General features: G+C 33.0%; 3 protein-coding genes and 1 long non-coding RNA gene across 7 annotated transcripts; 1 reads left to right on the forward strand and 3 right to left on the reverse strand.

Annotated features, from left to right (window-relative positions):
* Positions 1-7,206: 7,206 nt before the first annotated feature.
* Positions 7,207-7,629, reverse strand: LOC110720312. The gene has a single exon (XM_021899315.1). It carries the CDS (start codon positions 7,627-7,629, stop codon positions 7,207-7,209), a length of 423 nt encoding a protein of 140 aa, XP_021755007.1.
* Positions 7,630-7,815: 186 nt separating this feature from the next.
* Positions 7,816-9,886, reverse strand: LOC110720288. 3 transcript variants are annotated; one of them, XM_021899289.1, is made up of 3 exons: positions 9,518-9,886; positions 8,978-9,301; positions 7,816-8,882 (listed from the first exon to the last, which is right to left on the reverse strand). In XM_021899289.1, exon 3 carries the CDS (start codon positions 8,650-8,652, stop codon positions 7,921-7,923), a length of 732 nt encoding a protein of 243 aa, XP_021754981.1. In that variant the 5' UTR covers positions 8,653-8,882; positions 8,978-9,301; positions 9,518-9,886; the 3' UTR covers positions 7,816-7,920. The 3 variants fall into 2 exon arrangements, with proteins under 3 accessions (XP_021754981.1, XP_021754983.1, XP_021754982.1); XM_021899290.1 differs by having other exon boundaries at positions 8,978-9,886.
* A 514-nt stretch (positions 9,887-10,400) lies between these two features.
* LOC110720437 lies at positions 10,401-12,804 on the reverse strand. Its single transcript, XR_002511330.1, has 2 exons — positions 12,244-12,804; positions 10,401-10,832 (listed from the first exon to the last, which is right to left on the reverse strand). It is a non-coding gene; the product is annotated as an uncharacterized LOC110720437 (long non-coding RNA).
* A 4,313-nt stretch (positions 12,805-17,117) lies between these two features.
* On the forward strand, positions 17,118-21,806 carry LOC110720438 (uric acid degradation bifunctional protein TTL-like). Of its 2 annotated transcripts, none has more exons than XM_021899470.1 (6): positions 17,118-17,471; positions 17,548-17,639; positions 18,302-18,359; positions 18,679-18,780; positions 20,109-20,265; positions 21,091-21,806. In XM_021899470.1, the coding sequence occupies exons 1-6, from the start codon at positions 17,322-17,324 to the stop codon at positions 21,546-21,548; spliced, it is 1,017 nt and encodes a 338-aa protein (XP_021755162.1). In that variant the 5' UTR covers positions 17,118-17,321; the 3' UTR covers positions 21,549-21,806. The 2 variants fall into 2 exon arrangements, with proteins under 2 accessions (XP_021755162.1, XP_021755163.1); XM_021899471.1 differs by having other exon boundaries at positions 21,094-21,806.
* The last annotated feature ends 5,841 nt before the right edge of the window (positions 21,807-27,647 follow it).

Consider the following 27,647-nt stretch of genomic DNA (forward strand, 5'->3'; position numbering starts at 1 on the left):
TGACAAAACCAGTAACACCCTATAAGTAACCCCGACCAAAACCGGTAACACCTATACAAGTAACCCCAGAATACAAGTAATACCTACAAGTAACCCCTGACAAAACCAGTAACACCCTACAAGTAACCCTTGCTGCACCATGTGGCCAGCCACATACAAAAATTTGTAAATGTACATGTATTGAAATAACTATTTCTATTCAAAAAAAAAAAAATTAACTAATTTTTTTTTTTTGGAAATTAAAAATAACCGGGATTAACCACTTATATTTTATAAAACAAGTAGGTTTTACCACCTGATCTATACTCCGACCAATTTTCCGAGCATGGGCCCTACATAACGGTTGTTTTTTGTTTTTATAAAAGTTGTTTTATATTATGACTACACTTAGAAATTTAATGATGTAATCGTTCTTTGATTCATTCAATTTGAGTTGAATCGGAAATTAGGATTCTTCATAATGAAATTGTGGAGCACATGCTCGAAAAACTTGACGGAGTATAGATAGGGGTGGTAAAATCTACAGTTTTGTAAAATATTAGTCGCGCTCTCGCGCGTTACGCGCGCAATAGTTCTGCATAATTTTGATGTGGTTGTATTACGAAATGAATAGCATATGATGATTATTAAGTTATATTGTATAGCATTTTAAATTTTACAAAGGACGTCCAAATTGGGTTAGGTATTATTGAGGAGGGAAAATTGATGAATTGTTTGTGATAATTTGAAGGACATATAATAATGGTATGGTTATGTATATGCTAAATTAATTAATATTTTCTTATTTTTATTTTTATTATTATTGCTTTTATATACCACATAAGTGATAATAATGTTGCTAAATGTAAAGTGTCATAGAGGTTATATTATAAGTAAATATAGTATATTAGTTATTCAAAGGCATTAACATTATCTTTAATTGTAGAATGTTTTTAAGTAGAAATGAAAAGGTTTGTAGGTTGTAGACAATTGCATATTGATTGGGCATTGGTTGTAAATTGGGCCCATTATTGAAGGGACAAAAGTAGTGTTATGGTTACTATGCTGGTTAGTTGATAGGAGTTGTGGAATTGGTTTGATCTATAATATGAGTTAGGTATTTTTAAAAGTTTTTAAAAAAAATTTCTAAAAAAATATAAGAGTCGGCTAAAAATGGTTTAAAATTATTATTATGCGTATAAAGTATAATTTACTTACAAGTATTGGTAGAAGTTGTTTTAAAATTTATTTATACTTTGGCACACGTATAGTGTTGGGAAAACGGTATTTATTTTGAAGTTATTTATATGTATGATTTAAGAGAAGTGTTTGCTGGGAAAGGTACGTTGTTTGAAATAGTACGACTTCTTTTGCATGGTATGATTAACAAATGAAAAGACGCGAGTTTTTATAAGCGACGATTTGCAGTGTAATTAAAGGGAGAACTGATCGTCACACGGTTCTCGAAATTTGTTTGATTATGTTGAAAATTGGAAACCCTTGCCTTTTGTTTTCGTCTTCCTTGTTCTGTATTCCGTCAAAAGCGAAATCCCCGTTTTTCCTCCAATTTTATTTTTGCTTTCTTTCAATTGAAAATTAACTTACGGCCATGGCTGGAAATGAGGATGATGATACTATTTTAGATGATTGGTACCGAAAATTTCTAGAGAAGCGCAAATATAATCTGCGTGGCCAATATGTGGCTATTGCGGAAGTTCGAAGCGAGGCTACAAAGAAGCTTGATGAAATGAAGGACTGTGATGTGCAGTTAGCCAAGTGCGCTGAAGTTGCACAGAGGAAGAGGAGGGGCAAGGAGGTGAAACATGGGAGTAAGGGTAAAGAATCTGATCTTGGAAGTAACTATGATTCTCCAATTAAAGTAGACAGCGATCCTGATGAGGACGAAGAGCCTGTGAGAATGATAAGATACGTAGGTGTTCAAGTATGTATTTAAGTTGGGTGCCGATGAATGTTTTTGAGATATTGCTGGTGATTTATTAAGCATGTTTAATACTTTTTGTTGTGAGCATTGTGTGTGAGATTGAATAGCTTATGTTGTTATGTTTCTTTTATTGATAGCGGCTGAATGAATGCACTTCTGTATATGACACAAGCAAGTACATGGATGCTTGTGTTTTCCCTTTTTAATTTGAACAGTTTATTTGAGTGACATACATATTTGTTGTGTAGAAGCAAGATTGGATATTATTAGAATTGAATGAAAATATATAGACAAGAAAGTGATGAATGTTTGTGGTTTACCATTATTTTGAAGAGGGTATGTCATGTTTTTCGTAGATTTTGATGTGATAGTCGTTTTAATTCCTATCTAAACCTTTATAAGTTCTCTGTGTTTTAGTTTTGATTCTTGGTCGCTGCATAGAAATCCAAGTGCTAATCTTCATGATTCAATACTATTGTTTGATTCTTGGTAGAAATCATTTAAATAAGCCGAGTAGTTGCTGAGTTGCTGTCTATCATTGAGAATTATATAAAAGAAATTTTAATATACTTCCGTAGTGTGAATTTTGAGTTGAACTTTTTGCTCTTCTGGTTACTTATCTATGCTACATTGCGGCACATTATCAATTATCATTATATTGCAATGGGTTAACATGTAGTTCATCTAAAAAGATGTGTTTTTATAGTCATGGTGGAGCAATGAGTTTGATATTGATTTGTTGTCTCCATAAAGCTATGCTATGATTAGTGTAGTTTGATTTGGTGAGTTATTGGTGTCATATGTTTGTTCCTGCTCATGGTATTTGGCAGAATTGGATGTGTTGGAATAGGTTGTTAGTGATCTCATGTAGGAGTCAATTGTTGGAGTGGATTGTAAAGGGGTTATAGTTGTTCTATTCACTTTGGTAGAATGCAATAAGTTATGCTATGATTAGTGCAGTTTGATGTACTGAGTTATTGGTGTCATATGTTTGCTCCTGCTAATGGCATTTGGCAGAAGTGGATTTGAATATGTACAGAAGCCATCAATGAATGACATATTATCTGTGAAGTCTTGCAAATCTGATGTTCACATTGCATTTTTCAGAATCTCTAACTTAGCCTCAGAGATCTCTGATTGAACATGATTTCTTGTTTGAGTATCTTCTTGCTGATGCCCTAAGAGCATGATTTTTCTAAATTGTATCCTAATGTTAAAAATTGGACATATTGTGTGGAGCGTGTTTGCTGTCATATGAGATGAAGAGCATAATTTAAAAAGTCAAGATCATTGCAATTTACTTTCTTTCCAAGGTTAAAACAATTGTAGTTTTAGAAATGTGGAAAGATGATTAGTAGTATATTACTAAATCAATTGTGATCTAAGAGTATTATTTAGAGCTAGAAAATTTTTTGAGTAATCACTATGTAATATTGAGCTTATCATCAAATTTTATTACTAATTTGTTGTGTCATTGTTTTAGTAATAGTGATTTTATAAATGTGTCTACAAAAATTAAATTGAAGTCCCAATTCAATGTAAAATAAAAAAACAAATTACTTGTATAAAATCAACAAAAAAAAGCAAAAAATTAAGTAAAGGTGAGCATGGAAGAAGACAGAATTGAAGTAGGGGTAAAATTGGATGTACATGTACATAGAATGAATCCATTATTATTGATAAGTGTATAATTTAAATCACTTTTAGGCAAGGAAAGCTTTTAAAAAATGAATTTCAAAGGCTGTGGTTTTTTTTTTCAATTTGTTAGGCTTGAAGGGTATAATAGAAGAATTGAGGAGAAGAGCTCAACTTTATTTTTAGTTTTTTTTTTAATATAAGAATATAGGTTTTTGTTAGGAATATCTGTGGATAAAGGTTGAAGTTGAATAGTAGAAAGACTTAAATTGAATTAAAAGTGTTGTTTACCTTTTTATTGTTTTTTAGACTTCCTTTTTTTAGACTTCCTTTAAGGTTGTCTCTTTGTGCAACTTTTAAGGCTTAAAAGGTATAATAGAATAATTCTGTGTAAATTAGTATTAATTATTGTTTTATGAGATTGCAATGATATAAAAACTATTACTTATTTTGTTCTTGCTATTGTGTGTGATTATATGAGTGATGCTTAGTATTTTGAGTTTCAAATGATGTAAAAGCTGCTATGATTTTTCAAAACTTGCATACACTTGCTGACTAAACTCATAGGGGATTGACAATCAGCACTAAAATTATGTTATTATTTGATAACTTGGTTACAGATGTATTTGTAGGCATGATCTGTAAGATTTAGTTGCATGTGTGTGGGATGTTTTTTTGGGTTCCTTGAGTTAGGTGTGGGTTCAGGTATATTAATATTCATGTTGACATCAGAATGTAGAGGGGAGTAATACTATTTTATGAGCAAGGGTCACCTTGCATATTTTGTTTCATTGAATTTGATTACTCTGCATTATCTTATATTAATTTGCTCATTCACAATAGTGTTTAATAAACACAAGGCAAACATTGAGCTTATACGATAGAGAAACACAATTATCAGATGCTTAGAAAATAAGTCATGAATGATGACTAAGATTAACAAAAATGGAATTAAATGAGCTTTAAAGCCCTCTCATGTAAAGAAAGACCAAAAAGGAGATTACGCATGGATGGCGTAAGATGGACATGAAAAAGGCAATGCAGTGTAGAAAAATAAGTTTAGAATCACTGAATGTGTGTCTACAAATAGGAGGAAATTCCAAATTCGTAAACAAAAACCTGGCGACATTTTGGTATATAAAGACAGAAGCCACGATAATTACACCTAAAAATTAATCATAGCAGCCTGTATACTGTAATTTTCGATATATACCCTCTTTCAATGATAGTTCTAATAATTATCATTACATAAGCTCCTTAAGATAAAAAAATAATTGATTGGGACTGTTAGGAAGGTTAGGAAGGACAGGGCAAGCTGGCTGACCCTTCCAAATAAAAAATTCTCAAAGTGTTCGAATTTCAGTATTTGAAGCAAAGGATTAAGTGTTTAAATTCATAAATCAATTCAAAATCAGTTGAGGTTGTTTGGATTACTGAGAGACAATCAGTGTAAGAATTACCATTTGGATTAGGACTGTAAGAAGAAGTTGGATTAGTAGTTACTTATGAAGGAGACTTAACAAAAGATTGATAGATGATGGGTCTCTAATAAGGAAATTTTGGATTAGTAGCTAGTTTGATATTATAGGTTTCTGTCTTTTATTAATAATTATCTATGGTTAGAATATTGATCTAGTGTCAGTTTGAGCTATCAGTTGGTTTTAATTGCTTACACTTTGGTTTTAAGAAATTTCTATGTGAATAGCTTATATTTTAAAAGATGCTTATGTGATTAACTTACTTAGTAGTCTTTTGAGGTATAAATAGTGAAATACTGCATGAATCAAGATTAAATTATAGTGGCACAATAATATCTTTTTGGCAATGGTACTAATTTCTGGTCTTTGCATTGTTGATGATTAATTGCATGCTAGATTTTGTATTGCATCAGTGTTTTTTTGGTTTGCATGTGAGCAGAGGAGTGAGTCTTGAACCTGAATAATGAAAAGTCCATTCATTATATAAGTGAGGAGGTTTTTATTCCCTGCCATTCTTTTTTTTTTATAAATTATAGGTTTCTTAGTCTTGTTTATTTTCCAATTGTTAGTGTATTTGCTTTGCTGCCATAACTATTAAACTTCATAATCTGGCATTAGTTTACATTGAACATGGGAAGAAATGGCAGTGATTGTCTAGTTGTTGAAGACCGCAATGTCCAAGCTAGGCTTCTGGGCTTACAGCTTAGGGAAGCTAAGCTAAAGGGCAAGCTATCTGATGCACGGGCTGTTCGAGTTCATGCTGAGAAAATAATAGGCAAGCTAAAAAGAAAGCTGAATAAATTATCAGATGAGATTTTGGAGATCAGGAACTTTGGCACAGGGAAGAGGCTCATGAAGAGCAGTAACAATAATTGTCTGCCTGTGGTGCAATTAAGCAAAGCCCAAATGCACAGAACTGAAGCTGCTGAAAATGTTATGGTAGTTAATGATAGCCAAGATGATATGTTAGCTGAGAAAGACGAAGAAGGTGAAGCTGTCAAGGGGCATTGGTGGTGGCCAGGGATAATGAGATAGGTAGAGCTTTTGGTGGAGAAGACTAAGCAAGCAGACTAAGTTAATATGTTGCAGTATTAGTAGTTTCTGTTAGAAGTTGGTTGTAATAAGTAATCTGTCTAGGTGCATGAAATGGAAGCTTGTTTTGAAGTTTATGTGTTGTATTGAATGGTCTAGTTGTGCAATATATGTTTAGAAATACTAATCTATAATTTAAAATTGGAGTTTGTTCATTTTGTTGAGAAATCAGTAAAGAACTAATCGTTGCCGATGTGTCTGATTTGTTTTTACAAGTATTCTCAGTTATAATTTATGAATCATGTATGCATCATGTGTAATTTGATAATTATTATTATACACATTAGTTTTTTCTAATCTAAAAACAAAAGGGAGAAAACAATGGTTGAAATTTGTGAAATTATTATCATGCAGATTAGTATAAGATGATTATTAAGTTATATTGCTGTGGTTGTATTACGAAATGAATAGCATATGATGATTATTAAGTTATATTGTATAGCTTTTTAAATTTTACAAAGGACATCCAAATTGGGTTAGGTATTATTGAGAAGGGAAAATTGATGAATTGTTTGTAATAATTTTAAGGGTATATAATAATGGTATGGTTATGTATATTCTAAATTAATTAATATTTTCTTATTTTTATTTTTATTATTATTGGTTTTATATACTACATAAACAGTTGTTATCAATCACATGAATAATTTATTTTTCTATATTATAACAATGTATAAGACTAATTGTAGGGGTATATATGACTTTGCTATTTTTTTTATTATTTTTTTCTTGAAATAAGTAATTATTTACTTTTTTGTTGAATTGAAATTTAATTTTTTAACTTGTGTAAGATATTAAAGTTGCTAAATATATTGGAATAAGTGATATAAGTTATTAATGAAATAAGATTGTTGCCTCTTGTTTAAATCAATATTATAAGTTAGTTTGTTACTTTATTTTTTGCCATTTGTGTTTTCTCTGTTTGGGGGTTTTCTTATAGGCTAGGTTTAGTTTTTCTTTTATTCGATTAATTTTCTTTGTTTAGGAAATGGGTGATGAAATTATTGATTTAACGATTGAGGATGGCAGTGTCTGGTCTCCGGCTCCTGAGGACACTGCGTATGAGAGGCTGAAGAGCTACTACTCAACAACATATATCAATGCAGCAACCTCTCCAAAAATTTTCTCCTCCATGATTTGCTTCTTAAGAGCAATTAACTTTGCATGGAAAACCCTTGCAATTAAATCTGGCCTATTTTGGGCAAGCTCTCCAGGAGCAAGTTCTTGTTTAATCTCTGGCCAATTAGGATTGCATGTAATAGTTATGAACAAATCTGATTTTCCAAACCGCTGCACCAAAGTTATTGCATTCAAGTATCTACTACGTAAATCTCTAGGACCACCCAAAAAAGAAGGGGGTAATATGACATAATGACCCACATTTGCAGAATTATTTTCTCCGCTTTCAAAACAATCAAGAATTCCCTGATAAAGATCAGCACGAATGGCAGCTTGATTTTGACGGAAAAAATCCAGTCTTGTGTTCTCTAGCTTTACATACATGTCAACTATATATTGCTGCAGCAATCGTGCAGCACGCAGTAAATAGTTCCCCTGTCTTATTTGCAACTTATATGCATAATACTCTCTACAAGAAATCTTCTGCACTTTTTTCCGCTTGCCATTAGTTATATTTGTATTATATACATAAAATATAAAATTAACAATCACAACAAAATAGGCTTTTTAGCTAATAAGCTCATGAATGAGAACTAAATAAAAAAATTAGTATAGTTTAACACATAAATATTCCTAATGAAATACTCATTAGCTGACTGCAAAGAGTATTAATACTTATATAGTAACATAAATAAATAAACACTTATTAGGCCAAAAAGAAGCACAAAAAATAGAAAATGATGACTCACTTGCTTCTTCTTCAGCCAGTATATCCTCCAAACTGTTCATTGACTTTAGAGGGCAAACTTCTTCCTGCAAGTGTCTGCTACTGGTAGTTCCATTTATTTTTTCTAGACCCTCATGCCATCCACTGTCTCCATGCGGATACAACAGAGGATATTGAAGAGGATCATAGCACCCATAATAATGCTTAATTCGATGAGGTTTATCTGTCTCCTTTCGACCATAAGCAACAATATGAACACTGCTATATTTGCTAGACGATGTTTCTTCTGACCATATGACAGCCACCTCATTTGCAGTTGGGGCATTGTAAACTCTCTGGTCAAGAACTGGATTCCGGTTCAAATGAATTTCAGTGCTTTCAACAACAGGAATATCCCTCAGTGAACGGAAAAACTGAGCATATGGATTGCACTCCATTATCTGCATAAGGAGCTCAACTATTTCTTGCTGCACTTGTGGAAAGGTAGATGTACGATTCCTGATCTCATGCTCTGCATCATAGAAATACATCTGCAGATACTTGGGGCGCGTATCATGAGGTAATAAGTCAGGAAGATTATGATATATCTGACCGTGCAACTTGAATACATATATTACTTTCTTAGTATCAGCTTTAACGGATCCCCCCAAGGAAGTAAATGCAAATAGATTATTATACATGCGACAATACTCTCTAAAATGATCGCTTAATTTATCCTTAGAAGTAAAAAGCCAAATCAACTATGGTGGCCATGGATTTTCAGCCAACTGGACACCACCATTCCGACAGCAAAAGAACAATGGCTCATAGGCAAACCTTTTTGCATAACACTTAGAACAGAATGTAGGAGCAGACAGCTTAAGAGCTTCAGTAGGTACATCTCTATCACATATCAAGGCAATAGCTTCAACTGATACATAAATAGAATATGTGAACAACAGTAATTGAAACTGATCATTGAAACTAATTATGGTTATTTAAAGAAAGAAAAAATTCTGTGAATACCTCCATTTTGCTGTTTTGTTCTTTGGCCACGTTTTTTAGGATCTTTTGAAGTCTTATGAACATCAGTTGTGGCCTGGTCAAGGTCACTCAAATTAATTCCAGGCTCTAAACCCTTTAAACGCTTGGTGTTATACTGTGTACAACTTGATCTAACACAACGTGTACCAGCATTAATAGAAGCTTCAGAACGTTTTGATTTACGTGTTGCTACTGCAGGCGAACTTGGCAGGCATTGCACTACAGTCACAGGTTGCTTTGCAACAATAGGAAACTCTGCATCCTTAGTTTTATGCTTTACTAATTTGCACGATCTAATCTTCGATTCTGCAGCAAGTATTTTTGCATTACAAACTAAAGCTATAAAGAATGATCACCCTCTATATATGGAATGGGATATTAATATTTTGAGCTATCCAAATGAACATATGCTCTTTTTCAAATATCTTCTTACTAATTGTAAACTAACACATGCATATGCATATAAAAGCATAGAATGTATCCATATATTAATTACTAAAAAGCATGTGTAGAGATTAGAACCCATGTTTTAGACTTGGCATGAAAGCATCTTTCAATTCATTCTCTTTGACATGTAGTATGTGATGTAATTCTGCAAAAGCCCACGCCTTTGCTGCAACATAGTACGCATTATCTGATATAACCCTGTAAACGCCCACAGCCCAAAGAATTGTAGTTATAGTTTTACCACAACAATACAGAAGCTAAATGTAAGATGACACTGTTTATACTCAGCAAAATAAGGTAGACTTTACCATTACATTAGGATATTCATGTTGCAAAATCTAAGATCAGATTTGCAACACACATGTTCATAACATCTAGTTACATACTATAGCCTAAAGTACACTAGTAGAAAAAGGCTCATTTGCGTCACTCATTTATAGTGTATTTGCGACGCAACTGCTCGCGACGCAAATGATTTAAAAGTCATTTGCGTCGCTCCTAGGCGCGACGCAAATAAGAGTCATTTGTGTCGCTCCTTTATAAAGGAGCGACGCAAATGACTCTTATTTGCGTCACTCCTTTATAAAAGAGCGACGCAAATGACTCTTCTGATAAAATTCTTTTTTGTTATTTGCGTCACTCCTTTATAAAGGAGCGACGCAAATGACTCTTCTGATAAACTTCTTGTTTGTTATTTGCGTCACTTGTTTATATAGGAGTGACGCAAATGACTGACTAGACAATACAAAATTGTTGTATTTGCGTCACTTGTTTGTTTAATGGGTGACGCAAATGAGGTGAATTTTTTTTTTTAATTATAATAATTGCCTTGTATATGTTTGTAGTACCTGTTTTCCTCACTAGTGGTATAAAGTAATATGCTAACGCTAATATAATTGAAATTAAAATGCAATATTATTGAATAATACAAATGTAAATTTCGGCAGAATCTCCTTTGTAATTTGGCCTACCCATAAAATTGGGAATGACGGCATTATATTAACAACCTGTCCAATAATTTACATCTCAATATCATAGACATTATACTCATCATCCCAACACCAATTAACCAAATTTCATTTCAAGCCTATAATCCAAAACAAGAGTCCAACATGCGCTAAGTTTACAACAAAACAATATTGACCTCTTCATCATTAATTAATAAGTATAACACAAGCACCAAACCAACCCAAATGTTGGTAAATCAAATGCGTTCATTTCAAGCCTAAGAACTATAACAAAATAATCCAATAAATAATATGGAATTTGAAGCCAGCGTAATTCAATTTAGGGACAAAATCTTGATTTTCCCTAACACGATCGAACAAGTCCATAATGGAAGTCCACTTCCTTTTTCTCTTGCAAACAGTTTAAATAAAGTCACCAGTTCCTGATATCAAATACAATTAATCAATAAACAATCAGAGTTGAGAATGAAGGATCAAAGCAACAAAATAATATTCTACAATTATTTAAACAACTACATTACCTTTCCAAGAAAATACTAATAGTTGTTCCTCTAATTAAGTATACTAGCAGAGGAATAAAGGATTGATGCCAATTATTTGCAAAACCTCTTAATACAAAAACCAAGAATGGCATTTATACGATTCGATCAGGATTTTCTTAATACAAAAACCAAGAGGGCCACCAAAATTAAGGCATTTTCTTTGGAGTGCCGTGAAGGGGAATATGGCAGTGAAAGATAGACTAAGGTATCGTCACATTACAACTGACGCTACTTGCCAATTATGTGGTGTGAATGAAACAATTTATCACACTCTATTTGAGTGTGTTGTTGCAAAGGAAATTTGGCATTACAGTGAGTACAAAACCAACCTGGAAGATGCGCCAAATGATAATTTCGCGGAGCTATGGTTATGGCTTTGTAAGAAATATGATGCAGAAGTAGTTTGTTCTATGGCCGCACTGATGTGGGCTGCTTGGAGAGGGAGGAATTTAATCATGTTTCAAGGTGAGAATCCGAATAGTGTGCTGCTGGCTGCGGGGTTTGCAAGGATAGTTCATGATTACAATGGCTATGCTAAAAAGGTTCTGCTGCCCCCCTCTGTTCTGAGACAAAATGATGCTGCTACAAGCTGGAAGAAACCGTGCCTTGGGTGTGTTAAAGCAAACTCAGATGCTCATATTCTTGAGGGGTGTAAGGCAAGGCTAGAAGTGGTCGTTTATTTTTAACAAAACGGCCTGGTAAAATTATTTCAATACAAACACTATGTCATAGTTTATCTTTTCACGGCCAAGTATATCATGGAACATTTTTTAGCTAAGAAAAAATGGGAAAGAGCTTCTCTTAGTAGTAGCAGGGGAAAAATCAACCAGAATGAGCAGCAAAACATAAAAATTAAAAAAAAATAATAAAAAAAAACAGTCAGATTTAAAAAACTGTAAAATGAGCAGCAAAACATAAAAGAAAATACAGTCAGATTGGAGAAAAATCAATAAAATAGTAAAATCAAAATTCACCAAATCAACTACATAAATTCACCAAAACAGAACCAAAATAGTGAAATCAACTACATAAATTCACCAAAACATAACCAAAATTCCTTAGAATCGAGTATAAATCCTATATTTGATGAACCCTAAATTCGAATATGAACCCTAAATTCGAATATGAACCCCAAAAAGCTGTTATTTATAAGCATGCTTGTAAAACTAGAATTCGTGCAAAAAACAACAACAAAATAGGTAGATTAAACTAAGTTAATTTACAATTGAATCCAAATATCTATGTAGATTGAAGTGCATGATAAAAAAGAAAAGAGATGAAGAGGTCTTACCTTGCTTGAAATCGATTTTGCATATGCAACTTCAGCAACAATAGAGCCAAAATTCCATATTATTGAGTACAAACCCTAACTTTCAATTGTTATTTTGCTCAAATTTAATTAAGGTAATTTGCTCGATTTTTTGCAATTGAATTTCGTGGGGATTTTGGGTAGATTTTTTGCAAGAAAGTAGGGGATTTTTGCTCGGATTTGCTCGAATATAAGGGGTTTTGCCTCACATTTGCTGGGATTTTTTATTAGTGGTCAAATTGGTAGGTTATGAAGACGAATTTCTCGAGGTATTACTCTTAATTCGCTGACGTTTAGGGGGTTGAACAGCAGCAAAGCAGCAATGAGGAATTCAGGGGTTTTACCGATCAATTTTTTGGGGTTTTGATGTTGAATTTCTGGGAATTTTGGGGTTGAATTTTCTAGGGTTTGGAGTATTGAAGTTCGAACAGCAGAAGGCAGCGAGAATTAATATAAGTCGTAATGGTCATTTGCGTCACTCAGTAAAGAAAGAAATGACGCAATTGACTCACAAAGGTTATTTGCGTTACTTGTCAATAAACGAGTGACGCAAATAACATTGTTATATGCGTCGCTCCTACTTATAAAAGCGACGTAAATATAAATAAGTTGAAATATGTTTGACATTTGCGTCGCTTTATAATAAATGCCCGACGCAAATTACTTATAAGGTTGTCAAAATATCTTATTTGCGTCATTTGTTTCTATGAGTGACACAAATAAGGCGACGTAAATGAGCATTTTTCTACTAGTGGTAGTTTCATTTTGGCTAGGAAATTGAAAGTCTTAATAGAAATACATTTGTGCAGCTAATATTCTTTACTGATCACCAGTTAGCATCAACAACTGGCCAAAAAACACGAGACAAACATCATCCAAAGCTAAGGTCAAAATAAAGCTCCACAACCAAGTAGAGATTACTGAGCAAACTAAAACCACACTGGATGCCCAAAAAGTGGCTAGCTATTCAACATCCAGGCATCTACCCAATCTTCCTGCACTTAAAGACAATCTCAAGCTCCCCAGGAATACTCCGCATAACCTTTCCAGTCCCAACAGCAGAAGTGGAAGGAGCTCCAAATGATGGTCGTGACACACGCTTCTTAGGAGGGCGTGGAACAGCAATTTGAGCAGGGATACTTGCTTCTTTACCATCAGGAGTGACACATTGGTCCTCAGTACCAGCAGATAACACTTCGCCTTGAACTGCAGCTTGTTGTTTGCACACCTCCTCAGTCAATGTCTTCTCTTTCTCAAGAATGGAAAGGGCACACTTTATAGAATGGCGACCAGAATTTGCATCAACTATATTGAAATTGTAGTTGTAAGACAGCAAATATATCACTTTCTTCGCCACACTCTGCTCTGCAACTTCAGGCTCAGGACGTACATCGCCAAATATGCATTCAGGTAAATCTTCACTTGGATAGAAAGTCACCACAGTCCAAGCAAAGTACTGCTCACCACTAAATTCAACAGTCACAATTGGAGTCATAGCAGCACCAGTGCGTACCAACACGACCTTTAAGTATGCTTTATAAACAATGGCAACAGAATACACAGGCAGGTGAGATCTGTAATCAGGAATAGACTCATTGGCAGGCTCAGTTCCATGTCCAGTTGTAAGTCGTAACTGGCGTCGCTTCATTCTGAATAAAATGGCACATCTCCTGTAAGTTCGAATTCTATCAGCAGTAAAATCATCAACAGCTACATCATACAAATCCATCAACCCATGAATTGCCTTTTCTGCAGCCTTTTCAGATGCTTTCCTTAAGCTCCCTGCTCCCTCACCATTGAAAACACAGGTCTGCTGACCATTTTTCAACTTAATCCTAACAGAAACCTTGTTTGAGGTAAAATCATCAATTACATAAACCGGTCTTTCAAGGCCTATACAATCAGTAATCTGCTCCAGCAATGGCTGAAGAGGAATGGAAATTGTTGCAGTCATTGACGCCTTAACCTGTGTAATGCAATAAGCCATAGGGATTTGTTTATGATGATTTTTAAGTACCTAGTATGCACAACAATAACACTCTTCCTAGCTTTTCTCACTCAGCATTTTAAAACACAAACACTCTACATAAAGATCCTACAACCTCTCATAATACTGGTCATGCAGCATTTTAAATTCCAATTCATCTTGCTAATACCATACCCTTCATCAATTTCATAGACTTAATCAACTCTAATTAGAAGAGATTCTTCCCATGATACTAAATATGTCCCTAAGATCATAACAAATATTGACCAACACATGGAACAAAGATATTCAGCATACTATAATTATCATGCCTTAAAAAAGATTTCTATGTAATAGCATACAATTGCAGAACAAAGTTAGCAACTTAAGACCAACATGTTCAGCAAAATAAGAATATTTACAATTCACCAACCAATATCAAACTTTACATGGAGGAACATCCACAACACAATAATACTATAAATAATTCAGCAACCAATATCACACTTTACCCATAATACAGAATATAATATCAATGAATCTTATGATAGTAACATACTAGCAGACTTAGAACACGTTTGATCAACCTGATCGCACTGAATTATACCCTATGACAAAGCTACAAATACAATGGAAAAGAAGAATTATTGTTAGAAAATGGCAAATTCAAGCAACACATGATTTGTTTTTTTCTTTTTAACCACATAGATAGAAAATTAAACACAACAACACAACTAAATCGAGAGCCATCATAATATTATAACAAACAGATTCTCCTAAGAATTGGGAAAACAATAAATCACAGGAAAATCCTTCAATAATCCTTCACTTGAAAGATTTGCAGGATTTTCCCGTGAATATTCATTGTAAATAATAGATTATAGGCCAACATTGTAAAAAATAAATCAGAAGAAAATCCTTCAATAATAGGCCAACATTGTAAACAATAAATCAGAATAAAATCCTTCAATAATAAGCCAACATTGTAAACAATAAATCAGAGGAAAATCCTTCAATAAGATTATTCATAGATAATAAAGAAAATCCTTCAACATAGAGCTATAGAAAAAACCAACACAACAATACAACCATGAAACAACAATTCAAGTGAAACCCAAGAGTTATTACTCAAACATCACAACAAAATTAAAACATGAACAATGAACACCGGCACTAAAGAAAATTATTATGTCCAAAGCATGATTTCAAGAGAAAGTCCAATCTTTGTAGCACATTGAATGTTGTCCAGAATGTCCAGATCATGCCTTATTCAAGTTCAATAATCAAGTTCATTTTTTTAAGCTGCATTACATAACAATGAATCAAAATTGACACTGCTAATCAGCTTAATGACAAAACAACCCACCACATAATTTCAAAGACTTTCTATGTGCTCTAATTATTGTTATTATGTATTTATTATTTACTATTTATTATTAATACAAAAGCTTAGAATAGAATCATACCAACGAAAACCAATAAGAAGAAGAAAGAACCATACAAAGCCTCTTAATAAAACCAAGGTATATATAGAAGAAGATGGCCAAGTATACCGCAAAGGGGCCTCCATTAAAAAATGTATTAAAGTTGTACACAAATGTACTAAGCAAGACAATGTTGCACCAAACAAGGAAAGCCTCTCACTGTTCAGTGAACAGTTGAGGCATGGGCAAGCCACCCTAGCACTAAGCAGCCACCCTAAGTCCCTAACTGTACCCTTCACCATATTCTATAATTTATCCCCAATTTACGTGCACAAATGTAATCAAGCACAAAATCAGACACTAAATTCCCCTTAATGCCTAATCAAGCAAGTATACATTCCTAACCAATCTAAATTAATTTGTCCTAATTATTAATACATGATATTAATTAATTCATTTCTAACCAATCTAAATTAATTAGCTACATTTCTAACCAATCTAAATTATGCCTCATTTTTGCGTGATAATAATACTAATTAATCACTCGTAAGGGAAAATGAAATTGATTATCCCAAATTCATTGCCATTTATGTGCTAAAATAAAATAAAAATAAAATAAAAATGATGTTGATTAATAAACCGTAATCATCTTGATGCAAATGATCATTCTATTAAGTTTATAGTTCAAATAGGGTATGATTTTAGTTCGCCAATTTAGATTTGAACAATTGAACAATTAAACCTAAGCAAGTTTGTAATTCAAGCAGTGTGTACCTTTATTTCATCAATTTCGATTAATAATCCATTTTAACAATGAGTATTAAATGTGATTATCAATCACAATGTCAGGAATAAATCACAATGTCATGAATAATTGAACAAGCAGTATACGATTGTAGCTAATTAATTAAACTTAATCACAATATCATGAACATTTAAACTTATGCAATAAATAACTAAATTAACATCAACGTTATCATGAACACAAATGAATATTATGAATCCCTTTATAAATTAACATCAACGTTAACAAAATTTTTAAACTTTGTTAATGAATATTATGCATTATAAATTAACATTAACAAAATTTTAATATTATGCATTGTAAATTAACATTAACAAAATTTTTTAAAAAGTATAAAATTGTTCATGCTAATAGTGATTATTAAACTTGATTATAAATCACTAATTAAATGAACATATAATCGCAATAGTGAGCATTAACCATTGTTCATTGCCAAGGAAGTTGATAGTTGAGCATAAATTTGCCAAGTCACCAAATGTCACAAAATGAGAATGGAATGACATTGAAATGCAAGTTGGTCAAACTCTCCCATTTTGCAACTTAGGAATAGTGAAATTTCATTGACTTGTGACTCATATCACTATTCCTTTCATTTGGAGAAGTTCCCACTTTTTAAAGGGTTATAGATTGGTAGTTATTTTTAATTTCAACAAAAATGAGTGTTTATTCCAACATAGTGCAAAAATTTCTTACGGAGTATTATGCATTTATGCCTATGCGAATTAAAATCTGAATCGATTTTTTTTAATTAATTTCGGATCGTGACAGACTTTGACACCGTGCCGTGTGTAACCAGCTTTTTGCAATAAATTAGAAAAAAAAAAAAGTGAAGAGAGAGTGAGAGAAATAGTATAGTATAACAAAAATGGAGTCATCAGCAAAATGGGTAGTGAATGAAGATGAACTATTGGCATGTTGTGGTAGTACTAAGTTCGCCAAACATATGGCGGCTTTATCCTCTTTTTCCAATCTTCATCATGCTGTTGAATCTGCTACTAACATCTGGTTCAATCAGGTCTCAATTTTTCTCAATTTCTTCTATTATTAACCAATTTTGCTTGATTTTTTGGTTAATTATAAATTATTTGCAGGTTGATGTTTATGGGTGGCTTGAAGCTTTCTCAGCTCATCCTCAGATTGGTCAATCTCCTTCTTCTTCTCATGTTGGTGAGACTTTTGCCCAGTTGAGTCTTTTTTCTCTCTCTCTTTGATTATTCAGATTAGCTTTTTTCTGGGTTCTTGCTGATTTGTTTATTTTTAGATGATTATGATGTTGTAATCAAATATATAGTTTGATCAGTAGACTTGTTAATTTGGATTAATGAGGATTGAAGGGATGAGGATAAACTTTTTATGCAAATCAAGTGGCAATTTTGTGATGAAATTGATAAATTAGCAAAATGGATTGACTATACGGTCTGTATAGTTGTATACTTGTATTTCTAGTATTCTTCAGAAAAATTGATAAATGTCAATTTTATTTAAAAACATAAATCTTTATGCTATGTGTTATATTATTTACATAGCCACAAAAATCTTGATGCGTTTCGATTCTTTTGAATGTTTATCTAGTAGATGAGCGGGATTTTCACTTGGATTGAGGATCAAATCATTCATAAGATTAGTTTTTTTTTTTTTTGTGTGTGTTCGAGATAAGCCTTGAAAGTGAAGGGTTTGATGGGGTTTATGCTGCTTATACCCTTTCACATTGAGCAAGATTATGTATGGTTGGCATGATCACAAGATGAATTTTGCATGATCTCTTGGGTTTTACATTTACGTTTTTGTTCCCATTTTGTTTTATGTATCCAGTAATTTTTTTACTTTAATAATCTCACTCTGTAGGTGGAGCAAGGGAGAGCAGTCAACTGCTATGAAATCGGCTACTTCCACTACATTACAGGTATATGTATTAATTTGTACGAACTATGAAGTATATAATATTTTAATTGACAATGTTTTGAGTTACAGTTGACAAACATAGTGATCTTAGCTTATGATACATACTTGCATACTGGGATTGGGCAGTTGTGCATGAAAATTGACTATATAATTGGTTATTTGTACTACATATCTATGAGTCCTATGACCATTCAGTCAATTTCTACTTATTGTTCCTAATCACGGTCCTTGTCTTTATTGAAGCTGTGAACATGTCAAACACATAGACTACATGAGTGAAGCATAGGTTTACTCGTGGTTTCCGTACTTGTGTTGTGCAGGAACTGACTGATTGGAATGCCCGGTATAAGCAAAAGTTTGGATTTGTCTTTCTTATATGTGCATCTGGGAGAAGTACTGCAGAAATTCTAGCTGAGTTGAAGGTGATTTTTTCCTAGTATGAGGAAGCTTTTCTATACAGTAAATTTCATAAATTTGAATGTTAATTATTATCTGAATATATTTTGGATTTATAGCAACATCTTAAATTTCATCTGATCTTCTATTCTGAATTCTAAGGCAAATCCGACTTAGTTATGTAATTATTCCATTGTTAGGGAAGATAATGTTGCATTGCTTGATTCTTTATATTTACTAGCATTTGATTAAGTCGATATCTTGCTGAAACTATATTACATCATATTTCCCCAAGCTTCAAACTTCATATGTTTGTATAGCAATGGCACTTTGCTTAAAGATTTCTGTAGATCTGGATGCCTATGAATACTTTAATAAGAGAAAGAGGAACAACTTCACCTTTGATGATATGGATGTAGCATATAGGTGAACAAATGGAATTTTTTTTTTTTTTTGTGGGATTGGGGGAGGGGTCGCTTGCTAAAATTGATACAAGTATGGACGTTTTCTTGTTCCTGAAGTGAGGCTTACTTTTGCTACTATCATATACCTAGGCTGTAATACATTTTATGGGATTATCTTTTAGAGTACGTGCTAAGTGCGTGTCATAATCTAACTGACTGGAACTCAGGGAAAAAAAAATACATTTTTGACTTACTTGAGTATGAAACTTTGGAATTAATGATTGCACACTATATTACTTGGACTTGGGTATGGCCATACAAGAGCGAAGAGACCGGTCCAGGAACACATCCAAATTATAAGTGTTAGTCATACTGAGGTTCTAAGCCTCAGACACCGTGACCTTGTCCTAGAATTGGACACATGTGCAGGGACATGGCATTCTCAAATATAGTCCTTATTAACAAAGATTTTTGCATGTCTTTTCACATTATAAATACAGATTTACTTGTTTGCCAGTTCTGGTCAAAATTCTGTCTCAAACTTCCTATAGAATGGATAATTAAAGAATATGGTAGAGAAAAGAAACTAGCTGGTGAGAGTGAATTCAAAGTTTTTCTCGATATTGTGGATCAAGCTAAATGTGGTGTCTGGATGAAAACCTAACTGTTGGCTAAGAATTCATATCCTTGTCAGAGATAAGTGTCTGACAGGGCTATGGCTTATGTTTTAATGAACATTTTTATTCCTGAAAGTTGTGTCTACATGATGTACAAAAAAATGTAGTTTTCATCTGCAAAATAAAGCACTGGTTATTCTGAAAATGGAGTAAAGTTTCTGGATAGACGTTAAGCTGGTTAAAGGCTACTCGTGGCAGCATTCTTCCTTCTTTTTAGGGTGGCAAATTTAAGTCGTTAATTTAATGTTGATGACTCTTGTTAACTGATTGCAGAGACGCTTCTCAAACAGGCCTGTAGTGGAGCTTGAAATAGCAGCTCAGGAACAGATGAAAATTACAGAACTGCGTCTTGCCAAACTTTTCTCGGCAAAATCAAGCACTGATGTGGCTACCGAATATCAACCTGCATCCATCACCACAAAAGCTAATGGTAATGTTTTATTAGAAATGCTTTAATAGTGATGTTGTAGCTACTTTTAAATGGCAACTGTAAGCTTACTAGCCCATGTGGCAGAAGTCTTTGTGGTGCCTTCAAACTAATACACTAACACATTTTGACGCAACTAAGATTGATTAAAAGAAAGAATCCAAGTACCAAAGTTTTGAGAAAAGGGAGAAAGACTGTGTCAAGCTAAATTCTGAGTTGCTTTAAGCATTTAAGACTAAGTGGCTTGAAGAAAAAACCCGAACCTAATATGCTTTCAAAGCTGCCCAGCTTTCCAGGTTAGAGAGGTTCATGACTTCCAGTTATGGTTAATCATTGAAAGTTTGTAACTAACCATGTTTTTATTTTATTTCAATATACCCTTATATGCTTGTTTTTTCAAGGGAACCACTTTTAAGTGCTGATTTGTTGTGGGATAGGATGGCTACTTAGCTTCTTTGTGAGTTAAGACAGCAGGAAAATTAAAAAGTTACGAGGATAACTAGTCCTCCGCTCTTTTACATGCTGCTACTTGCTCAATGACAAAAGTTTCTCTTTATATAAGAGAGTAAATTTATTTTCTCAACCTATGAATATGTGTGTATTGATCCTACATTGTTCAATAATTTATAACATCTATCACAACACCTATTAATCCAATACAGCTACTTTTTAATCCAACTGTCTTTCTTCTGCAAGTGTCAAACTTCACTACATTTTATTGGGCATGGCCCAAGTTATATATCAATCATGTTGTGTAGAATACTCTTGTCCTTCTGCAACTGTCTTTCTTGATGCTTGCTTATTTGTGTGCTATTATTGAACATGTAGAAGATCGCCTGAGCATGATCAATTCTCATCTCATCTCTGCATCTGATTCTTTCGGAGAGAAAAAAACTCAAGCTCCTAAGAGGAACCGGCCACCCATCACAACCCATGTCCTCGATATGGCAGGTGGTCATCCCGGGGCAGGGATTGAAGTACAGTTAGAGGCATGGAGGGGTCCAGAGCCTCGCCCTTCATTTCCCGGATCAGATCCAAGTGGCTGGACTCTGGTGGGATCTGGTAAGACAGACAATGATGGTAGAAGTAACCCGTTAATGAACATTGTTGATGCAGTAAATCCTGGTACATACAGGATTAGCTTCAACACAGGCAAGTACAACCCCTCAGGGTTTTTCCCTTTTGTCTCTATAGTGTTTCAGATCACAGAGTCACAAAAGTTTGAGCATTTTCACGTGCCACTGCTGTTAGCTCCTTTCGGGTTCTCAACTTATCGTGGAAGCTAGGAAATTAAACTTATGAAAACTGTAATTGCTGAGGATTGGAGGGGAAATTGTTTGTTTTCGTTTTGCTAATAATGTATCCCACTCCGTAAAACCTCAGCACCTCATTCAGAAAGCAATTAGCTAGGTCTGATGTATACACTATATGTATGGGATTTTTAAGCGTTTGTTGCATTTAAGACTGTAAATTGATAAGGACAAGAGACACGCAATAAATGACTATCTAGTCAAAGATTATACAAGTAGAAGCTATTATCAATCTTTTTTATGCAGATTTCATAATATGTTGACCATGACTATACAAAACACGGGAAATCTGATTATTTTGTTTACTTTTTTTTTTTTTGACAAAATTTTATATCAAAGAACATTGATTTTAAGAAAAATCTCCATTCAAAGATATTGCTATGCAATATACAGATTATACACCTACCCTCCTTACAATAAGAGCCTAAGAGCCTATGTGCGATTCGTCACGGGATCAAATCTTTCCACCCCTATTTGTAATTGATATGTAGGAAGTATTGTTGTGTGTTCATATTGAAAAAGAAAAACATGATTCAAAAATTTCTGTCAAAGTCAATATAGATCTATAATTTGACCAAGTCTTTAGAAGTAAAATAGGTTTGAGTCTTCTCTTGAATTTTTACTGTTATGGAGTACTTATATTGTTTAATTGGTGATAGCTTAGTTGAAGTCTTGAAGATAACCAGTTGCTCTTATAATATAAAGATGTGATAACTACTCTGATAAGTATGTGATAAATTACACATTCAGTAGTTGACTGATGAAACTGAGAAGTCTTCCCCTCAAATTTCTTATTAGCTGATTATCAAGTCTAAAATATTGTGCAATTGGTGCTATGATGCTAAAAACACTAACCTACCCCCATTTGAATATCATAATCACAATGTTAAAACATTAACAAGGAAAATGCTATTTGTAACCTTTAGGGCTACATATAAGCATTAAATGTACACTAGAAATCGTATAAATTTAGGAAATTATAAAAATATAAACACTAATTACACTGATTTTACGCGTGTTTTTGTCTAAAAATGAAAATTTCACAATGCATGTTATAATTAGAATGTTACGAAGTAATTTTTTTAGTTAAATGTTGTACTGTACTATAATCCTTATTTTAATCTCATGGCTCACTAAAATTTTCTCCTTATAACTCGATCTCACCCCCTATTTAAATGTATTAAATTATATACTACCTTAACGGTATTATTGTAAATAATATACTTGTAATACTTCGTATTATTGTACTCGGTACTAGTGTTACATCTCTGTTAAATTTCGAAACAATATGAAATGGGTCTAGGCAACCCGAATAAGGAGGAGGAGAGTTTGGTCCACAAACAAGGCTTTGGAGCTTCCATACTAAAACCAATTGGCAATAGTAGGAGTAACTCCTCTACCTTATAAAGTGGAACCACCTCTCCTCTTTCTCCAATGTGGGATACTCATAAATGGGATACAATGGGTTTCAACAATGACTAAGTACTGTATTTTTATTTTAATTTTTTTAATTTTTGGACTTTGTGATTTATTAATTAACCCCGTAATTCCCGTCAAAAAAAAAAATTAACCCCGTAATTATTAAAAAAAAAAAAAAAAGACATCATTTATATGTTTTCTGTCAAGACCAATAAAAAAAAATTGATTTAGAAGTTTAATCTGTGATAGCTTAGTTGGAGATAACCAATTGCTCTTATAATAAAATTTGGGATAAGATAAACACGTTCGATAATTGACTGACTAATTAAATTAAACTGATTAGATACACCTCCCATCCTTCCTCAAAGCTTGGGTTTTCTGATTACGATAATTTACAAAGTCTAATTAATGTGCAATTTGAAGCTATAATGCCAAAAATACTAACCTAACCCATTTGGAAGCATTGTGTATATGGTGTTTTGTGTTACTATTTAAATAGTTAAGTTGGGATGGAAGATGTTATAGGGTAGATTGGTTAATGTGTTGTGGTTGGCCAATTAGAAAATATCTATGAATCAACTTATTTATTTATTTTTGTTTTTAAAAAAAAAGACCTGTAATCAATCAAATTTCCACCCCTTAGAGAAACAACTCCATTAAAAATTTGCGAGCCTATGAATGATTCTTATACTCAATCAAATTTTTTTTTTTTACAGACAAACTATACCAAAATAAGAGACTATCTAATAAACAGGACTAGATCGCACTCGTTACAAGCGTCTATTTTATACGACAAATGAGGTTTCATAACAAAATCACATAGCAATGAGAAGAGTAGCCCTTTAACCTTATAAAATAGGCACAACTTTTTTCTGTTCTCTAATTTAAAATACAACATCCGAATATTTCTCTTTATTTTACGCTTTTTAAATATAGGATCTATTTCCATTCACATGTGCATTTGCTTATCATGGGCTCAACATGTGAGGTATGTGACATTAAAATGACAGAGGAATCTACGACAAACTTTATTAAAGGTGTGAAAGGATACTTAAAGTAAAAATACGGGGTACATTTTATTAGGAGGAAAGGACAACTTTGCTCTAGTAAAGAAAAGTTAGCTAACGTATAGGATTGTGTCATTTCTATGTTTGTCAAAAATTGAGTAAAAGATAGCCAGATTCTCTTATACAAATCGGTGATAAGTGATATGGAAAAGAAATTTGTTGACGTCCTCAAATTGACTACTTATCATTATTCCAGCTGTTGTTTTCATAAACTACTTAAAAGTCATTTGAAAATAAAATACCATTGAAGCTGGAACGCAAGATCGAACTAATTGGACTAACTAGTTGTGAAATTGCACCAATTATAATCATGCATGTATTTACTTTAAATGTTTAATCTTAAGAAAAAAAATAATAAGGTGACAAGTTCGAGCTTCATGCCACCAACTATATATGTTCGGAAGTAAGGAAAGATAAATTCACTTTTCTCAAGCGATGATTTTTATAGGACTGAATTTGTGAGAATTACTGATTCAATAAAGTCCCTATACATTTTTCTTTGAATTTAATCAGTAACTTAAACTAGATTGATACGGAAGTATAGGAAAAGTAGTGTGGATTGATCGATAGATTCACATCTTTATCATAACCTACCTTAAAAATGTATGACTATATTGAGACATATTTATGAATTAGTATTACTAATGGAAAAAATATATTGAATAGTGAGTAGGATTTGAAAAAAAAAATATGAGGAGAAGACTGCTAAATGCTTATGACTAGCAACTACTATATTTAGTAAAATCCAAAAAAATTCATGGACTATATTATTTACTAGTACAAATTGAAAGTCTGATTGTCTGTAAACTAAACGTCAACTTTCAAAATGCTTACTCATTAGCGCATGGACAATTGTATGGTTGATGAGTTGATGAAATCTCGCAATAAAATTATATTGGTTTGAAACTTTGAATTGATTACAAGTTGCATATATGGTGACGAATACTATACTTGTACAATTTCGGATATTCACTTCATCTTATTCCAACAACTTATAGATTAAAATTAGATAAGATTAATACCTTAATTATTTAGTGGCAGGATTATTTTAGTGATGGTTAGTGTTTTTGACTAGGTTAAAATATTAGTTGGAAAAAAAAAGAGTGTTTGAGAATAATATGTAGACACGGAAATGAGTTGGTCTGGATGGGCACGATAACCAGTTAGGCACGACATGAGCCCGTCATAAGTCCAGCATAACAACACATACAAAGAAGCATGCTGGTGGGCCATTATTTTAGTAATGGTTAGTGTTTTTGACTAGGTTAAAAATATTAAATGGAATTCACAGGAGTGTTAACAATGATATATATATATGGATTTGAGATGGGATGACACAAAAACCGGTTAGGCACAATATGATAATGGTCTGACTCGGCATGAGCCTATCATAAGTCTGATACGACGACAAGACATGCAAAGAAGCACGTTAATGGATCATGACTATGTATGAACATCATTTTCAACATATGGCATGAACCTAGACACAAGCACAGTAAGTTAGACGTCGGCTTGTTTATTTTTAACCAATTTTACAAATATATATGTATACTACTATATATACTTATTAAGGGACCCGCTGACATGACATGTGAGTCAGGTCGTGCATGAGCTCTAATTTGAAAGATAGGCACGAGTCCGATACGACACGACTAATTTTACACAAGTCTAGGTATGACCATTGAGCACGAGACGCATTGACACGACGGAGCCCATACTCGGCCACCTTTAACAATATACTTGTAATATATACCCGTTAGTCTAATAGAGGCAACGTTTCTCAAACATGAAATATATTATCATGCCAATTCCATTGCTACTTTTATGCAGAGGTGAAGAATTGTTGTTGGTGAGCGCATGTGTGGTTGTAAGCCGGCATGTAGCTTCTAAATCGACGGCTACCAAGGGGGATGTTTTAAGATCGTAAATAGGAAAGCCTGAAAAGGTGAACGTTGTGCTTTCTAACAAGGTGCTAATTTTGGCCCCATGTTAATTTGCCAGTTTGCCACTGATGATGTGAAAATTGATTTAAACTGTTGTCGTCTAGTCGATGATCAGATGCATAAGCAACCTACATATGAAATAAAGTTTACACATGAATAAGAAAACACTTTTATACACTACTTTAAGGTTACCAAAAGGCTAAAAGGGTGTGTTCATTTCAACTTAATTTCAGTTCAGTTTATTTTCATTCACTTCAACTCTTAATTTGCTTCTTTTATAAAATATTTATTTTTCAACTTTATTCACTTTAGTTCAGTTCAATTCAGCTCAGTAAATGTAAACAGGCCCTAACACAAAGTTAATTAATTAAGAAGAATCTTAGTAATATGGATTACTTCTACTTCTTTTGTTAAGATAGTGAGTACTTGATACCAGTATATCGTATATGAGTACAACTTGAGTTTGTCGAAGTATTCTTCCTAATAATTACCATCATATTCTTTTTTTTTTTTTTTTTTTTTTTTTAACAAGAATTATAATCATATTCTTTCTTCATTTGCTAACATAAGTTACATAAGAAATATCGAGTAAAAACTAAAAAGTAACGATTAAAAATTGATAAAATTAATAAAATTTTGAATGTGTAAAATTGGATGATCTTGATTTTTATAAAACTTAAAACATTCGATTATTCGAAGACGTCACAATAACACATTAAAGAATTAAAAAGAAAAATACTCGTCTCAGATTTGCAGCCTATTGTCCATCATATAAATACATTACTCCGTAATATATTTATGCTACTCATTAATTTAAAATTTATTGGGGTTGTAAAAATAGCATTACAATAAATTTAGATCTTGAATAATCTCAATCCTTTATCTAAATGAAGGGTACGGTTCAGGTTTTCCTCACCAGACATGCACCAGCAAGTCAGCAACACATCACCCTCTTAGCACGACTGCACGAGTGCACGACCACCACTCGCTCTTAGCTACCGTCTAAATTTATATTGTCACTTAATTTGTCCCAAGACTTATAATCCCATTTAGCCAAGTTTAGCCTTCTATTTCATAAAAAAAATGATGTTTTTTTTTATATTATTATTATTATTTATTTATGGATTATATGTAACCATTTATTCCAATAAATGGTACAAATTAAAGGTCAAACCAAACCAAGGCCAAGTATTTTCAGATATCACGTGACACTTCAATCCCTTATTAGTGGGTATTCAACATAAATTAAAAGGTAAGCACGGATCAGACCATGTAGGCCTATATATCGTGTCAGGGTGCCTTATGCTTAAGTGGACAGTGTCTAAACGAGCTAACATATAGTAGTTGTGCTATGCTGAGTTGATCATCTCTCTCATGCCATGTTAAAATCAGATTATTTTCATATCGTGCCTAATCGACCTTCATGTTGAATCGACCCATGTCTAATTTCAACATCTAAATCACTTTTAAACAACCTTCTCATTTCCTCATGTATATAATTTCCAATCATATTATAGAAGTACAAACAAATTAAAGAGTGTGGCTATTGCATCAAAGTAAGAAAAAGTTAAACCGACATAATTATTTAAGCAATGAAAATGACAATAACACATACACTTGACCATTATTTTTGTAGAGACTTTGCT

This window comes from Chenopodium quinoa, unplaced genomic scaffold, assembly GCF_001683475.1.
Source record: "Chenopodium quinoa cultivar QQ74 unplaced genomic scaffold, ASM168347v1, whole genome shotgun sequence".
Lineage (NCBI taxonomy): Eukaryota > Viridiplantae > Streptophyta > Magnoliopsida > Caryophyllales > Amaranthaceae > Chenopodium > Chenopodium quinoa.

Coding starts and splice junctions, on each gene's coding strand:
- LOC110720312 (XM_021899315.1), bottom strand. CDS start 7,629: ATGTATGTAAAGCTAGAGAACACAAGACTGGATTTTTTCCGTCAAAAT.
- LOC110720288 (XM_021899289.1), bottom strand. CDS start 8,652: ATGTATAATAATCTATTTGCATTTACTTCCTTGGGGGGATCCGTTAAA.
- LOC110720438 (XM_021899470.1), top strand. CDS start 17,322: ATGGAGTCATCAGCAAAATGGGTAGTGAATGAAGATGAACTATTGGCA. Junction 18,781..20,108: donor AAATTCTAGCTGAGTTGAAG/GTGATTTTTTCC, acceptor AACTGATTGCAG/AGACGCTTCTCAAACAGGCC. Junction 20,266..21,090: donor CATCACCACAAAAGCTAATG/GTAATGTTTTAT, acceptor TTGAACATGTAG/AAGATCGCCTGAGCATGATC.